Consider the following 18,932-nt stretch of genomic DNA (forward strand, 5'->3'; position numbering starts at 1 on the left):
TCTCTTAAAAATAAGTTAATGTGGTGGACAAATAAACGTGTTATTCATAGCCTCCACAGTGAGCATGATCCAACTGGCTTATAGGCTAACTTGGCAGGTGGTGAACGTTAAAGATACCGCGCCGGATCACCATCTGGAAAAGACCCGGGCTAGGACAAGACCGGCGAACCTACAAGATGATGATTAAAGCTATCAGTCAACTGGTGAACTCCTCTAGATCTAACTCGGAAAGTCAAGCCTGGATCTGCTGATGAATTATATTAAATTACCACACAGATTGAGGCAAATTTTCCTTTATTGTAAGCATTTTAGTTCTTTTGTGAAATTGACACAAACTAGATGCATCTGAATATACTGAATTTAAGTCCCAGTCCCCTCCAAGGTCAAATTTATCAAGCAATAAGACATCCTGTGGGCGAACCGAACATCCAAAAGGACAGTATTGCTGCCTTATTAACCGATGTGTCATTGGACTTATCAATTACAGCATATCAAGTAAAAAATGTAACTACTTATTATTTCAGTTTTTCCTTCTGGTAAATAAATGCAAATGACTTGTGCCTTAAACGTATATTTAATACACTACGGTACCAATCCAAGTGTTAAATGGGCCAGCAGTGAGAGTAATACTTCTCGAGTGGTACAGTTGACCTTGGAGCCACACTTTGCCAAGAGCCTCGTCACATTAACTCGCAAGACTATTTTTGTTCCCCATGTGAAATATATAAATTTGTACGTTTATTCACATTGCTGAATTATCTTCTTATATTATTAATAATTTTATAATACATAATTATAATCAAGTTAAAAGGGGAAAGTATAAGTCAACGATCTTCAAAACAAAAAGACAATTGCTGGCAGCTGCAAATCTGGGTGAGCAATGTGTCTGCATTCATCTGGTGGCAGTAATATTAAACTATGACAGCATTCATTTAGTTCGTCCTGATACGTATACAGAGCCCCTGCATTGTAGTTTTCGTGATATTTAAAGGTGGCGTGATTGTATCTGTGATGCTCCATTTGCTTGCGATGAGCCATAAGTTTTTCATCAATCAATTGACAAAATAGTCATACTGGCTTCAGACTATTCTGAGCTCGAATGAACCCAGTCATGAGTGGATAATAGCTGTATAAAAACCAACAGTTTTGAAATAAGACACGTGCAGTGTTAAGATATTTTATTGGAACATTTCGCCACGACTGAAGTCATTTTTGGCGAAACGTTTCCTCAGTATCCTAACTTTTCACATGTACCTTATTACATGAACCTAGTTAAATATGCCGTTTCAATATACAGCTCTGTTAGAGAATTTCATATATACAGCTTGTTAGAAAATTTCATGAGTCGGAAACCGGCCGAACTCAAAATAGTCTGGGACCAGTGCGCCCCCCCCTTTTGTCCGGTAAATTAAAACTCAGAAAAGCCATCCCTTAGCGTAATTATATGAGGGTTGTAGATAGGTACATACAGGGTTAATAAAGCCTTTCTTCGCGCTAGTGTATCAGGGAAGCAACTAAATGGCCGAAGACTGCGTGTGTGCACAAGGGAATAATGCTAATGAAGAAAAATGAGATAGCATATACGGTCATAAGGAGACAATTGGTAGGCCATCTACAGATGAATGGCCCAGCAAATCACAACCTCCCGAAGCTTTGTGAACATGGTAACACAATGGTTGAGTATACCGGCAGTGTGCAACTAAAGACAACCGAGTCAGAGGCGTCGTAAGGGGGGGGGGTGGCGGGGGGCGCCCCGGGTGACACCATAGAGCCTCTAAAAAAGGTGACACTAATGACCAAAACTATGCTGCAGCAACCTAAGAGAAAAATTCTTCGTTTCTATATAGGCTATTATAGGATTACAAATACAAACAGGCCTGTATTGGGAAAATCATTGATTTTGATGATGTGATAGATGATTTTGCAGGATTGAAGGCAAGGAAATGAAATATCAGATTCTTTGAGATGTTACCTGTACTCAAAGCTAAATCGGAACTAGTGTTTTTCTTTATTTTTCAATTTTTTTTTTTCACTGTTGAAGAATAATAAATGTAGGATCTGTTGGCTGTACTCAAAGTGGTATTTGAGTTTATATTTCCTCAATATTACTACGATTATTTATTTTATCATTAATAAAGTTCGGTTTATGGCCTTTAAACGTTCTCATTGCTAAACATTAGTCACTGGTCATGCAGCAGTGATGTAACTGGAGTTTACTCCCCCCATTCCCCCGCCCTTGGATTTCATGGGGGTGACACCAAAGATGCCGCCCTGGGTGACACCAATGATTCCGCCCCGGGTGACACCAACTCTAGCGACGCCTCTGAATCGAGTATATCGACAGTTTGCAAATAAGACAATGTGAGTTATGGCATCTTACTGTGAGTACGTTTTGCCCACTAGGAACTTCAGAAATTCACAAATTGATAAAGTCCGTGGTGAACGAAACGTCTTCGCAATAAAATATCTCCCGCATTGTTTCATTTACATGTGCGAACATTATACATGTATATTACACTGATTAATGATATTCCTTTACACGTCAAATATAGCTATATACGTGTCCCTCTTGTTATTTCAAAATCGACCATTTCCGACGATGTGGTAAAAATGTATTTAGTGGCTGGAGTACACACGCAAGACTTAAACAACGTTTCAAAATATCAGAAATTAAGCGAGCCCTGAATTATGCTTTGTATATCAAGCGTACTAAGATAACAGCGACTCTTTGAGGGTGGGGAAGAGGTGCCTTAATTAACTACCAAACACTCGTTCTAACGTTCACTTGCCTATCTACCCTACTCGTTCTAACGATCACTTGCTTAATTGCCCAACACCTCGTTCTAAAGTACACTACTACTACTAACATTCATCTCTAGTTTCTTAAATTAAGCGCGTGCACTAGTCACTCGCTTGCATGCTGACTATTACAGGAATATAGTGATTAATATTTACTTCGTGCAACAAAGAAAATTTAGAACATATTAACAGTACATAATCCTTATGTATTTCTTTACGAGTGAATGCACAGTTCATTCACAGCTAATTTTGTGTATATCTGCAGTAATGCCAACAGAGCTCTATATAAGCAATGGACTAATTTTTTTTAATGTAAAACAATGAAGCAAATATTGGAAATTTACTTACAATAAGCTGGTATACCTATTGGAAGAAGAAAAAAAAGAAACTCATTAATTTTGACAGAGGTGCTCGGCTGGTAAAAAAAATGAACCTCTTTTATGTCATTCACCCAATGCATATATTTATCTTCAATTTTTTTCCTTTACCAATACCTTCTCACCTTTGTCTTGACCTATTTAGACCTCTCTTTTACTACTACAGGAAGTTCTATTAGTTACAAAAAAAATAAAAATAAACTTAAAACCGACCAAAGCTCTTCCACACTTTATTAGGTATTTACTACGTATACAAAAAGGGTTTAGAAGAGAAATATTAAGTATTAAATAATAATAGAACACAAGAGGAGGTTACTGTGATCAAAGAACTGGTTACATTGCATCACATCAGTAGTCGTGGCTCACATGAAAGGTTATGCCTAAGAAAATTTAAAATAGTATAGTTTTTTTGTTTTCATACTACGGAACAACTGCTAGTCTTTCTCTCTCAACTTCCAAAACAATGGAGAAAGCTAAATGCTACAAAAATCCATAATTGAAATTTAATTTATCCAGCTGTGTACTCAAATGAATTTAAATCTAAAGAAGAATCTCTTAAAGATAAAAAAAAATAAAAAGCTATCTTAATAATGGAAAAAATGGACTGAAAGTCTTGTAAACTAGTAATGATATGAAGGCTTTATGACCAGGTACTTCAAAATTTACACTTGGAAAATATTACTAGATCAGGTAACCAGATCTTCGCGAAGAAATAACTTTACAGCGCTGCGCCATGGTAGAGGATGCGAATAAAATTAGTGGAAAAAACGAGGTGCATATATAATTTGGAATATTCCCAATGCAAGCAACACTACTAGGATGAATATCGAGGTCTTCACAATAAGTTAACCTATTAGTCAGGTTTAGGTGGGGTTTTATTTATTTTTTTGCTTAATAGCATGTAGCAAAAGTCTGGCTTCATGGAAAGATTCGAAAATAGAATACTCGAAATCTAAGAAGTAAAATGTAAAGCTCCATACGAAGCAACTTTTGCTAGGAATTTGACCTCTCGTACCAAGGTGTAAATAACCAGAGCTTTATCGTAATGTGTTATTTCATAAAGATAAATATAGATAAATTTATATATAACCTTTAATCTGCTGAGGCAGGCGCCCATGAACTATAGGAGAAAAGCATGCTAGAAGGCGTGCACTCCTTGAAACCACGACACACTTACAACATAGGTAGTAACGCCAATCATGTTGAGAATGCTGGTGTCTCTCATCTTCGTTGTTGGTGATGGCGTACTCTCCCTGGCGAGCCCCACACAATCCTGCTACTCCTTTGCCCATAGCGCTGCCCATGTACTGCAGCATACACACTAAGCACATCCTCTGGTAACAAGCCCTCCACACACCTTCCCACTGATGCTACCAACTTCACTAAATAAGTCTGCCAAACTGGCTACGACACTGCCCCACAGCTTCTTTTCCAGTCTTTTATTCTTTTTACATTTTTTTGTAGTGTATCAGTAGTCCAAATGGATTATTTTTAAATACACAATAACCACTACACTGCGTCTTTGTGCATCGCAAGATTTCTAATGGAATCCTGGCTTTCCTCAAGCTAAGCACAAGGCCTGATGACGTGGTTTTATAAATGCGATCATTAATGTCAATTATTGTGTACGGGTTGTGCCTCATACTGATTACATAATGTTTAATACTATTACTCAAGCACTACTTATAAGCAAGATATCCAATCTTTACAGGTTACTCTCAATTGTTCTCTTCATTTTGCTTTTGTCTCGCCAAGTACGCACACAATATCTACATGTTGACCTAAAAATAATTATAAAGCATTGCTACTAGTACATAGGCGTCATAGCAGCTACAGTGCGTCAAGATTTAGTTCAGTTGTCCACACCTTATAATGCACCATCATCCAGTCTGTGTGGTAGGTTGGCATTCGAACTGTAGGTAGGCAGAGACATTTGTTGCTAGGCTGTCATCTGAACTACTACTCCGGGACATTTGTTGGTAGGCTGGCATCTGAACAGCTGTCAGTCCGGGACATTTGTTGGTAGGCTGGCATCTGAACGGCTGTCAGTCCGGGCCATTTGTTGATAGCCTGGCATCTGAATGGCTATCAGTCCGGGACAACTGTTCCTACAATCAAGTTTCTTCTCAATGTTACATCACTATAAATGGTTATAACTATGTCAATAGTTTTTAAAGAGGTGGACTGGTAAGCACATTCACAATCTGCTCGTCTTTTACGAGCAGAAACATCCCGGTCCAGTGGCCAACGCTGTGGCACACACTTTTTCAATGATCTTTGATTACAGCATAAAAACAACTTTCTCTTAGGAAGATAGGTGGAATGATTACTTACCAAACCACATCTCCACCAAATTTTTAAAGTGCGCTTCCCACTTTTTATTTAAAACCAATGAAATATTTTGTGCGGCACGTACTGACTTCACAGGGTTACACAAAAACTCTCCTTGTTCGGCAGAGCAATTCATGATGAATAAACAAGTCTGCAAGATCTTGCATCATACCATGCAGACATTTACCACTAGGCCACAGTGCTACAAAAAACTAGGCGATATGACATATTCTAGGCAGGATCAATCCACTGCCTGAATAAACTCGAGCAACGGGCACAATATTATCGCCTAACCCCCCACCTCCCATTTATGTCTTAAACTTAAAGCCAATTTAATAGGTCCAGTAGAAATGGCAATTAACACACAAGCATAATTTCTTCTTAAGTGGGCTGCTGCATATGTGAAAGCTATCCTTCTGGCTGCTCTTGTGTTCTTGCTGTAGAAATTAATACGTAACCAATGAATACATCTTCGTTAAGCAAGTTGCTCTGCATAAGTATTCACCTTTGGCATGAGCACATATAAATTACAAGGCTGCAAACACTATATTCGAGGATAGGTTTTTAAGTTATGCTTCCACCAGCGTCAGTTGTCAATGTAATATACCTCTTCTCTGTTGTATCCGGAAATCTAACAGATAACTCGAGTTTGAATAAAATAGTTTTGTTCTGGGCTGATACAAGCCTGTTTGACTATGGTGACGTTCCTGTTTACATTTATTTATTATTTTATTGTACTTAAGAGTAGCCGACATGAAAGCTGTGATCTTAATTACTTACTCGCGTAACATGTGGTCATAGGGATGGTTTTGAGTTCTCATCCACGATATATGAAGGAAAATCTTGTACAACCCGTGATTTTTCTGGTGTGGCGTATTGTGATATATATATATATATATATATATATACACTTCTGGGGTCAGTAACGAAATGACATAATTCATTAGCTTAAGCAAAATTAAGAATTTGATTTCCCGTCTTAAGAGCATTTTAAGGTTATAACCGTGCAGAAGAGAGTAATGCAAAGATAGGATTGTCCGGACAAAGAGTAATGTTAAGATAGGATTGTCCAGATAAGAGTAATGTTAGATAAGATTGTCCAGATAAGAGTAATGTTAGATAAGATTGTCCACTAAGAGTGATGTTAGGATATTATTGTCCAGGTAAAAGAATGCAAGAACATGCTAGTTCATGCTACCAGTCACCGAGTAGAGTGCGAGGACAAGTTTCTCTTTACAGGTAAGTACCTCTTTCAAACCTTGAGAGATAAGTGACTTTTAGAATAAATGTACTTCCTAGTAGGCCAGTATTTTTTTTTTCATAATTCATGTTATACGCAGTTAGTGTGGGTTAACCTTCATTTTTTGCATTTAAATTTTATAGTTTACTGCGGAATTGTACCTTACTGAAGCCTTGCTTTCCGACACTGTCTGCTGAATGAATCTGTAATTTACACTTTTCGTGATATATTAAAAATTACTTGTATAATATGCACAAACAAGCATGGTTAAACAACTAACCTGTGGAATAAATGTTTTTAGCAAATTCTTTTTCTGTCGTTGTCAATCCCACTTTCCTAAATATTTGTCATGCATTATTTACACATACATGCACATCCGGCATGTGATAGTTTATCATGTTCGTATATTATGTTTCTGCTTAAATTTCAGTCAGTGATCCTTCTCCGTTCATATTCATTGCCATTATTTCAGTGTATTATTATTTATCATTTGTTATTGATCTTTTTTAATTATATTTCATAGTTTGCTGTTGCGGAGACGCGAGTTACATGGACACGATAATAAGACTGATTTGTGTTAATAAAAGCTGTGGAATAATAAGACTGATTTGTGTTAATAAAAACTGTGGAATAACTAAGTCTTTAGTTAAAAAAAATTATTACTCGAGATTGATGTGAGCCTAAGATATGTTGGTTTGTCAGGTCCAAGTCTTGACTGGTCATGGTTCAGTAATCTAGACAGTAGTATTAAGTATACTGTAATCCTTATTAAAATAAGGATTAAAGTAGATTCTCGGTATATATACACTGTGATACACACTTCTAGATGTATAGTGCCTAGAGACGAGGTCCGGGAGAAGTAGAAAAGGGAAGTGGCAAAGGAAAGGTAACTAAGTAAAGCAGCTAGGAGAATAGAGAATTATGCGACGAGAGTAAGGAAGAGTAGTAGTTATGAAATTGATATAAAACCGTTAGATATTTATTGTTGAAACGTTTACTCTCCTCTGTATTTGCAGTAATGATGACCTTTTTATTAATGAACAAAATTATATTCACTGGCAATGCGCTGCTAATTTAGGGTTTGAGACGGAAGGAAAAGCTCTCTTTTGTGATTATATATAATATATATATATATATATATATATATATATATATATATATATATATATATATATATATATATATATATATATATATATTACTGATGTATCTATTATCCCCCTTGTGTTCTTCATCGAATTACTTCGTATATTGTTACTCCTCATGCACTCCCTATTAACGTTGCTACAGTATCTTGTTTTCTCTATTATTTGCACTCTTACAACTTCTTGTTCTTCCTATTACTGTTGCTGGTACTACCTCTTCTAGTCACTCTCTGTAGCTCTCGCTATCACAGCCTTTTCTTGTTCCTTCACGATGTCAATTCATTTAGGTTCTCAACAAAAAGATATAACATTAATTCAAAGAAAAACATCTGTGTGTATCCAAATGGCCACATATACGTCTGAAATGTCACATATGATACTTTCACACTACTTAAAATAGTTTGAGGAAATTTATAATTGCACGTAGTCAATTATATACAACTTTAGTATACAGCACATTTAATAAAAATTATTCGAACTATGTGCACATCTAAGAGTACACATAAATAATGTATACACAACACAGATACATGTACACACCCCTAACATGTAGAACATTCTTAAACAGTGACATTCTTATCAACTCCTCGTAAATGCTGGCCATTATCCATGAATTCAATACATCCTGTAACAGGTGTGGAAATGTGATATTGGTATTATTAGTTATTATTGTTTTTAATAGTAGTAGTAGCAGTAGCAATTATTATTGTCTAAGGAAGAACATATGGCTAAATATGTAAAACATTACATAAGCATTTATGAAAAACTAAATAATAAAGTATTTAAAAATTAACGTATTATTATCAGCAGCAGCAGTGTTATATAAGTATCATCATCACCAACAGCCACATAGGTACAGTAAACAACTGGTCCATGGTACAAGCGTAACCACAGCACATAGTGAACATGAAACAGAACGTAAGATAAGTACTGAATTGTTCCATCTACGATATTACTCCTCTTACCATCTCTCGTTTTTTTCCAAACGAGTTTGCTTGTACCATCATCAATCAGCATTGTATAAAAAAGTAATAGCAACATCATTATAAGAGCATCATCTCCATTATTATTTTACCATAGCGCTTCTTATCATTTAGTGAAATGCGAAGCCACATAACCGAAACTGAATGTACGTAATTATGTAACAGGATTCTTGTGCTAAATATGAAGCAGCACTATTATAATAAGCTAATATTAACACTAATAATAGTATGAATAATATAAATTACATTATATATATATATATATATATATATATATATATATATATATATATATATATATATATATATATATATATATATATATATATATATATATATATATACATATATATATATATATAGTCGGACTTGAGTCCTGGAAATGGGAAGTACAATACCTGCACTTTAAAGGAGGGGTTTGGGATATTGGCAGTTTGGAGGGATATGTTGTGTATCTTTATACGTATATGCTTCTAAGCTGTTGTATTCTGAGCACCTCTGCAAAAGCAGTGATAATGTGTGAGTGTGGTGAAAGTGTTGAATGATGATGAAAGTATTTTCTTTTTGGGGATTTTCTTTCTTTTTTGGGTCACCCTGCCTCGGTGGGAGACGGCCGACTTGTTGAAAAAAAAAAATTATATATATATATATATATATATTATATATATATTATATATATATATATATATATATATATATAAAATATATATATATATATATATATACGATATATATATATGGATATTTATATATATATATGGTTGTTTTTAATATATATATATATATATATATATATATATATATATATATATATATAAATGGTTCAATTGACCATTTTAAGGTGATCGAATGAGATATCCCAGTTCACCTGACCCTGAATATCTCATCTCCTCCACCAAATATATGTAACGTTAACCAGAATTGTGTACAATACAAAATGTATGTTGTATCTCTACATTAAATAATAACAACTCCTTAAAGTGAAACAATGCCACTCAAAAGTTTTGCATTTAAAAAAGCCAGACGCAATTCCCCAAAACTAATATACAAAGGGTTTGGAATTCAAAGAGTCCTCAAACCTACGTAGACGTGCATATACTAAAAAGAAAAATTCTTGTCTGAGGACATTGTGTCTTCATTTTATGCTGTAAATAATGAATACAAAATGAAATGAGTGTTGTGGTAAGAAAAGTATGTAAGATTTTAAGACGATTTGGTTATATAGAAAATATGAATCACTACAGTGAATGTCCAGGAAATGGCTGGAAAAGTTTTGCCAGGTAGAGGTGGGAGCACCCAGCAGGCATGTGTTAGCGTGTTATATTACTGTAAGTGGAGACAAGTGCTTTTGAAGAACTGACGAGCTGTTCGAGTGTGACCAAGATGATATCAGTGAAGGGATTCGGGGAAATCGGTATGCTGGACTTAAATTCTGGACGTAAGTACTGTGCAGGCACTTAATAATAATAATAATAGTAATAATAATAATAATAATAATAATAATAATAATAATAATAATAATAATTTTATTTACTATAAATACATGTACAAGGTATACAGGCCTAGATGACATCAATGATGTACTACTACATAGAAAGCCCCTTGTTATGCAGAGCATTTCGGGCAAATTAGGTCAGTTATGTCCCAGGATGCGACCCACACCAATCAACTAACACCCAGGTACCCATTTTGCTAATGGATGAACACAGACAATCGGTGTAAGGAAACACGTCCGATGTTTCCATCCCTTCGCCGGGAATCGAACCTGGACCCTCACCGTGTGAAGCAAGAGGTTTTGCCACCAGGCCACTGGGCGCCCTACTAAAGTTGGGTGGGGAGATTGCGGTTGGGTGAGTCATTGAATCATGTTTTTGAACTTTGGAAAAAACTGCTAAGATGCAAGTTATGGTTAAAGTATGTTCTAGAAAATAAAAATAAAATAACAATAATAATAATTTACTACCTCCCACGCATCCCTGTCTCCCTGCCATGCAGACAGCACCAATGACGTAATTTCCCAAACATCTCAGCTTTACCATTTATACGCCCTCTTATTTATATATATACAGGCTCGTGTATATCTACATACTAGAATATCATACACATTTTTCTTCTAAAATTTTTAATGTTGTACTGAAGTAGGCTATACCATATCAGTCTTCGTCTGCCTAGTTAATAAATTCCGTAACCTTATTTTACGAACGAAATATGTACCCATACTGAAAAGGATGCGATATTCCTTAATCAGTAGCATAAGCAATAATAATTTATATATAAAAAATATATCACTATCTATACACTACCATTACTCCAATGTTCATTTTGTGCAATAGGAATAACCAGAGACGTAATAAATGGTCATCCTCTGATTTTATTTTGGGGAGTGGTAGGTTTCAGAATTTCGACGCTGAAGCGTTTTATGTGAGGATTATCTTCACTTGGTATGGATTTTGGTTGTCATCATTTAAATTACCTTAAAAACCTAGCATGCCAAGTGTCAAGTATCTAAGGATAATGAATTAGCGTAGTAAGTCTAGCATTTCAATTCATTACTCTTCATGATATGATATACGCACTACGCACCACGCAATGTTTAACATGCAATACTTGGAAAATATATATTGTAAATCTGCAGCTAATATAAATATCAGCCACGTTAAAGCACCGTTGGTGTGGCTAGTAACTGAAGGAGTAACTTTCTGGACACTTCCTTAATTATGGGAACCTCGATAACTCCAACACCAGCATGGGTATTCCATATAATAATACAGTAAGATATTTAGAAACGTAGCCAGTGAAAGGTTATAGGTATATGCACATGTTTCCTTTCATCAATGAGCTTACAGTCACAGATTAAGAAATGAATGTGAAAAAGATAACTCGCAGCATTTCTAGCAAAATGTTATGCAGATTATATATTTACATACATCTAATGTGCTGATACCAAACACGCGTACATTTAACTAAGAACATAAGAATAAAGGAACACTGCAGTACACTGGACCATACTTGGCAGGTCTTCTCAAACCTAACCCATCTCACTCATTTATTAGTTCAACATATTTTTGGAAACGACCCGAGGAACTAAAACCCATTAATAGCCACAGTAAGAAGTATTCTAGTCTCAATAAAATGTTTATTATTATTATTGTTGTTGTAACAAAAAGCACCGAACCTTGACTAGGTGAGGGCTCTGACCTTCAGAATAACTTTCCCCAGTCTAACTGGTGGAAAAAAGAAACTCAAATGCAATACGAGGCGATCCTTTACCGACAACGTTCCGCCAACACAATGGGCTTTATAGTCACAAACAGTATCTAACCTAAACCTAGTATCTGTCTGCATCTTCATAAAGCCTGTTGTGGGCGAAACGTTGTCAATAAAGGATCACAGCATACAGCATTTGCTTCTTTTTCTATCGTGTAGATAAATGGTTGAGAACCGTGTCGGTGTTTTATATCATTTCTCTCCATTCTCTAACAGGAATGGGAAGCCCACCGTTATCCCAGATTATATTTTAATATTTTTATCTATTAAAATCACACCAACGAGATGCCCGTCTAAGTTATCTTTGGAAATTATTAATATATCAAATGCAGTAAGGTTAATGACTATATGCTACTACATAATTAAGGTATCATACGTTATGCGAAGTCATGCACCGTACGTTATATGCAACCATGATGTATGTTTTTTTCTCATACTGTACCGTCGGTAGTTACTTTAATATATTTAATATTTAATTTGGTAAATACAGTGTATTAGTTGTCAATCGGATTACACACAGATGTGTCCCCTCTCACTATCTTCACTGCACAATGATGATTAAAGATGAACAGGAGTAAGTGTTGATAACAGGCTACTTTCTAATTTCTTAAATTTCATTGGAATATGGGAGGGAGTGAAGGGAATGGGTAAATTTTCCGGTGATCCAAGTGTCTTGTTGGAATTTACATTGCAGATTGTATCTACATATACAAGAAATATTGATAATTATGGATTCTCATGTAGCTAGCAAGTTCAAAGTTTGTTTTGTTGTCGGGCTTAAAACTGAAGCTTTTTTTTCTGAACTTTAAATGAAGCCTGCAAGTGTCAGTGGTAAATATAAATGCGAATTATCATATATAAAATACTAGGATTGTCATGTTGCGGTTTCATGTCTGCAGACACTGCGTGTATCGTTGCAAAGTAGTGTATACACATTCATCATGATGGCTCATGTTTTAAACATTTACATTCTGTAGTACAACTCAAATACAAGCAACCTTTAAAAGTTTTTTTTTTTAATTTTCTGATTTCAACGCTTAGTTCTCGAATTTTCTAAATGTCTAAATGATCAATAGATCAATAGAGTATTATCGGCTGGAAAGTTTGCAAACTCACAATTGAGAAGTAATGCCGTCCGAACTGCTTCGATTCCTTGGTTTTTCCATTTAATCCCCATGTTACAATTTGCTCTGAACGTCGATTTCTCTAAACTATCTAGAATTATTAGTGGCTGGCCACTGGTCACAACTACCACTAGACCAGACAAGGTCTGGTGCTGGCCACGACACCTCACATACTGACTCGCTCAGTTTCCACTCGCTGCTGTCTCATTGATTACTCCAAAGTGGGACACGCAAATCCTTTCTGTTTCTAGCAACTTACATGGAAAATACATTCCTCTATATGTGCAGATAACATGACATGTGATTTTAATTATTTTAATGAGGGGCAAAACACAAAATGCGCCTGGGAAATGTAAGGGAATCTGGTTCGATCCATGAATTGACAAGTCCAGTTTCCTGGATCCAGAGCCCCTCACCGCCATGAAGGCACCTTATATGATAAGACATGACACGTAATCCCAATATTCTTGGGGTTTAATCCTGGTCAGGATGTGTAGTTGTAAGAGGAAGTAAGAGGAATTCGCTGCCGCCATTCTCACTACACTGCCAGACGGCTGACTCTGGCACTCTACCAACACATCATCCTTGAGGTGGAAATTACACACATCACAAACAAAGGCTAGCAACACAAGTTTTTCATTCATGTAGTAGCAACCAGGAGAGCGCGAGCAACTCGCGTCATCGAGGACTGTTTATATCGATACAACAAGAGCACTCCAACCACCGCCCACTTCAACAAGGTCCCCCAACATTTCCAGAATCCGTGAGATCATGACCGTGTCAGTTATAAAAGCCATCACTCGTGTAGTCAGGTGGGCATTCTGTTATGAGTTAACAGGACACGAAACACCGTAGATCGTCAACACACTTGCTTACGGCAGTTCGACGCCACACTGAGAGACACTAGTCTCCTACACACGCTACCTTCCATCCCCCTCACACGCACCCACTACACCCACCGTCACCTCTCTACTTATCCCTCTGAGACATACATAAACCACACTTCTGCCTACATCCAGTTCCTCCTGTTCCTATCCCTTATTTTAAAAAAATCTTGAACCATTCCGGGTTTCAGCTCCTCTAGACACCAACGCTGTAGTATGAATAACGAACCATTACAAAAATGTACGAAATATTATGAAAATAACCGACATTCACCCAGCTTGGCGATCTTCGGAGTGTATGAGGCAGCGCTGTTGCACATGTTTGCTCTTTCCCTTCTACAAGCTGTAGACATTTTTTTTATGAATGACATAAGCAGTCAATTATTGCGTACATAACTATGTCAGTTTTTTGTAAAAGTTTATTGTAAAAATCCTCAATAACATGTGATATGCAAGACACGAGTTTATACACCGGTGACACGAATCCGTCAGCAAACACCAAAATCGAAATTAGCTAACTAATTAACCTTCAATAATTGCATAATAACATAAAATCACACAAAATACAGAATATGAAAAAATCTAGAAATAGATTCACGGGCAAATTTGACCAGACTGATATCGGCGTCTGATATCGAAAATAAAAAGTATACTATCGCAAATTCATCTGGGAAGAATCCGTGACGCGGGTGAGGAGCTCTTGATCCAATGAACTGAACCTAACCTAATCTTCCTTGAATCGAACCTGATTAACTCCTATTTCCCCAGGCACTTATGACCCCTACGGATTTAGTGCTCCCCATGAATATAATACTAATGCAGTAATACTCGATCATTAATACGGGCAGTGTTATTGTAATTTTCATACATAATATAGACTACCTAAACTAGTTAATAACTATTTTAATATATGAAAATTTGGTAAATTTTGGCTGTAGTTAGAAAGAACAAAATTCATAAGCCACAATTCTCCTCCTTCAACTATACCTTTATATATATATATATATATATATATATATATATATATATATATATATATATATATATATAGATAGATATATATATATATATATATATATATATAGGTAGTAGGTTGGTAGACAGCAACCGCCCAGGGAGGTACTACCGTCCTGCCAAGTGAGTGTAAAACGAAAGCCTGTAATTGTTTTACATGATGGTAGGATTGCTGGTGTCCTTTTTTCTGTCTCATGAACATGCAAGATTTCAGGTACGTCTTGCTACTTCTACTTACACTTAGGTCACACTACACATACATGTACAAGCACATATATACACACCCCTCTGGGTTTTCTTCTATTTTCTTTCTAGTTCTTATTCTTGTTTATTTCCTCTTATCTCCATGGGGAAGTGGAACAGAATTCTTCCTCCGTAAGCCATGCGTGTTGTAAGAGGCGACTAAAATGCCGGGAGCAAGGGGCTAGTAACCTCTTCTCCTGTATATATTACTAAATGTAAAAGGAGAAACTTCCGTTTTTCCTTTTGGGCCACCCCGCCTCGGTGGGATACGGCCGGTGTGTTGAAAGAAAGAAAATATATATATATATATATATATATATATATATATATATATATATATATATTTGCTGTCCGACTGATAGTAGAGCCAAGACGGCGCTTTACTAAGTACCACCAGCATCAATCTGCCTAGTTAACCCCCATTCAACTCGATCTCAAACATAGCATTTACTACCCTCATCCTGAAGGAGGGAGGCACATTCAACAGTCTGTAATCAGCCACAAACATGAAAATATCGCTAGTCACTATGTAACAAAAAAAATAATGAGAAGAAAATAAATGTTTCACACAGGAACAATGACGTAAAGAGTATATGCCGAGTTACAATTCCTTTACAGACAAGTGGTATCAACCTGAACAGTCAAGCAAGGACGATGTCTAGCTCTAATACAGTGTCATGTAGACCATTCTTATTCTGCAGCATATTCTCCTTTAACAAAAAACAGAGAGAATATAAATTACCCAGACTAAGATGGCAAGATTCACCTTGGAACTGGGTCCAAGAGAACATGTAGGCCAGGATGCATTACAGTAGCTGATAATGCTTGTCGTAGCATACAGATTAAATCAACCACGTATACAAAATTGCTCACAATCAGTGTTCACAATATCCTGCTGGAAATTTTGTCAAGGTTAGGAACCACATCCAGTATGATGATAGGGTGAGTGAACACAATTTTGTTGAACCAACTGGAGGTTGCCAGCCAGGCCTCAAACTCTTGTAATGCAGTGATAAAGGACTAATGTATTATCTAATGACATTAAAGCCAGTCTTGATGCAAATAAATTTAAGAACAGATTCAAAGAATATCTAATAAACGAATCTGAAGAGATGGATGTTGATTTCTTGTACTGTTAAAATGTTTCACAAATGACTTATCGATCAGATGTTAATTTTTTGTATAATTAACTTCGATCTCTGTGAAATTAACTCTGTTTGACTTTACTGAGTTATCCTTGGTTAATTCTATGCAATGTACTTTTATGTGCCTGTAACGTGTGTGCCCTCATTGCTACTGTAAAAATGTTGGCTAAGTACCCAAAGCCTAAATAAAAAATAATAAACAGGGGTCTTGATCGTTAGGTTTAAAGCTATCATCTGCACATGCGTGTTGAAGGCTGAAATTTCCCTGTGCATTTACAGCATATACATGGGGAAGTAAGAGATTGTACAGGCACGGTGCAAGGTAATGGTGGTTGCAGCGATGTTACTCGACTGGATTTTCACGTTTTTTGTTCACATTTAAAGTGCATGATGCCATGTCACTTCTTGCCTGTGGTGAATGTTTTAGTGACTTACCTGTGACATATTTATGAGTGGTTTAGAGAGTTTTTCTACTCTCGTAGTCAAGCCTGTGGAGACAGACGTCTGTTCTCTGTTCACCCTGACTATTGCTGTTCGCGGCCTGCTGGCCCATATATATATATATATATATATATATATATATATATATATATATATATATATATATATATATATATATATATATATATATATATATAATTTATTTATGTGTGTGTGTGTGTGTGTGCGCGCCTGGAGACTGTTGCCGGGTCAACGCTCCTGCGTTGACCCCGCGAGGTCTGATCAACCAGGTTGTTGCTGCAGGCAGCACATGAACTGACATACGAACTACAGCCTGGCTGTCCAGGTACTGACTTTAGGTGTTTGTCCAGCGCCTTCTTGAAGACAGCCAGGGGTCTATTGGTGTACTCACCTAATTGTACCCACCTAATTTTGGTTGCAGGGGTCGAGACTCAGCTCTTGGCCACGCCTCTTCACCGAACGCTACTAGGTCCTTTCTCTCCCTGCTCCATGAGCTTTATCATACCTCGTCTTAAAGCTATGTATGGTTCCTGCCTCTACCACATCACTCGCCAGACTGTTCCACTTTCTGACTACTCTATGGCTGAAGAAATACTTCCTAACATCCATTTGACTCAGATGAGTCTTCAGCTTCCAAGTGTGACCCCTTGTTTCTGTGTCCTCTCCCTGGAACATCCTGTCTCTGTCTACCTGGAGTTTACCTGGAGAGAGTTCCAGGGGTCAACGCCCCCGCGGCCCAGTCTGTGACCAGGCCTCCTGGTGGATCAGAGCCTGATCAACCAGGCTGTTACTGCTGGCTGCACGCAATCCAACGTACGAGCCACAGCCCGGCTGGTTAGGTACCGACTTTAGGTGCTTGTCCAGTGCCTTCTTGAAGACTGCCAGGGGTCTATTGGTAATCCCCCTTATGTGTGCTGGGAGGCAGTTGAACAATCTCGGGCCCCTGACACTTATTGTATGGTCTCTTAACGTGCTAGTGACACCCCTGCTTTTCATTGGGGGGATGTTGCATCGTCTGCCGAGTCTTTTGCTTTCGTTGTGAGTGATTTTCGTGTGCAAGTTCGGTACTAGTCCCTCTAGGATTTTCCAGGTGTATATAATCATGTATCTCTCTCACCTGCGTTCCAGGGAGTACAGGTTCAGGAACTTCAAGCGCTCCCAGTAATTGAGGTGTTTTATCTCCGTTATGCGCGCCGTGAAGGTTCCCTGTACATTTTCTAGGTCAGCAATTTCTCCTGCCTTGAAAGGTGCTGTTAGTGTGCAGCAATATTCCAGCCTAGATAGAACAAGCGACCTGAAGAGTGTCATCCCTAGTTTTGAAGGTTCTCATTAGCCATCCTGTCATTTTTCTAGCAGATGCGATTGATACAATCTTATGGTCCTTGAAGGTGAGATCCTCCGACATGATCACTCCCAGGTCTTTGACGTTGGTTTTTCGCTCTATTTTGTGGAAGGAATTTATTTTGTACTCTGATGAAGTTTTAATTTCCTCATGTTTACCATATCGGAGTAATTGAAATTTCTCATCGTTGAACTTCATATTGTTTTCTGCAGCCCACTGAAAGGTTTGGTTGATGTCCGCCTGGAGCCGTGCAGTGTCTGCAATGGAAGACACTGTCATGCAGATTCGGGTGTCATCTGCAAAGGAAGACACGGTGCTGTGGCTGACATCCTTGTCTATGTCAAATATGAGGATGAGAAACAAGATGGGAGCGAGTACTGTGCCTTGTGGAACAGAGCTTTTCACCGTAGCCGCCTCAGACTTTAATCTGTTGACTACTACTCTTTGTGTTCTGTTCGTGAGGAAATTATAGATCCATCTACCAACTTTTCCTGTTATTCCTTTAGCACGCATTTTGTGCGCTATTACGCCATGGTCACACTTGATAAATTAGACACATGTGCAACTCTTGGGTAT

The 18,932-nt window shown here is 37.2% G+C and overlaps 2 protein-coding genes across 9 annotated transcripts in view; both read right to left on the reverse strand.

Annotated features, from left to right (window-relative positions):
* The window catches only part of LOC138852929 (sorbitol dehydrogenase-like), a 614,649-nt gene that overhangs the window by 181,416 nt on the left and 414,301 nt on the right, over positions 1–18,932 (reverse strand). The window lies entirely within an intron of this gene.
* LOC128688273 (uncharacterized) overlaps positions 1–18,932 on the reverse strand; it is a 61,031-nt gene that overhangs the window by 24,026 nt on the left and 18,073 nt on the right. The window contains exons 1-2 of one of the 8 annotated variants that reach the window (XM_070086603.1): positions 14,143–14,218; positions 4,354–5,284 (exon numbers count right to left, since the gene is read on the reverse strand). The exons of 2 other annotated variants lie outside the window; for them this stretch is intronic. In XM_070086603.1, coding sequence (XP_069942704.1) covers positions 4,354–4,507 — 154 coding nt within the window. In that variant the 5' untranslated portion in view covers positions 4,508–5,284; positions 14,143–14,218. 5 more of the 8 variants (XM_053776004.2, XM_053776007.2, XM_053776006.2 and 2 more) reach the window with 5 other exon arrangements.

This window comes from Cherax quadricarinatus, chromosome 19 (genome assembly GCF_038502225.1).
Source record: "Cherax quadricarinatus isolate ZL_2023a chromosome 19, ASM3850222v1, whole genome shotgun sequence".
Classification (NCBI taxonomy): Eukaryota; Metazoa; Arthropoda; class Malacostraca; order Decapoda; family Parastacidae; genus Cherax; species Cherax quadricarinatus.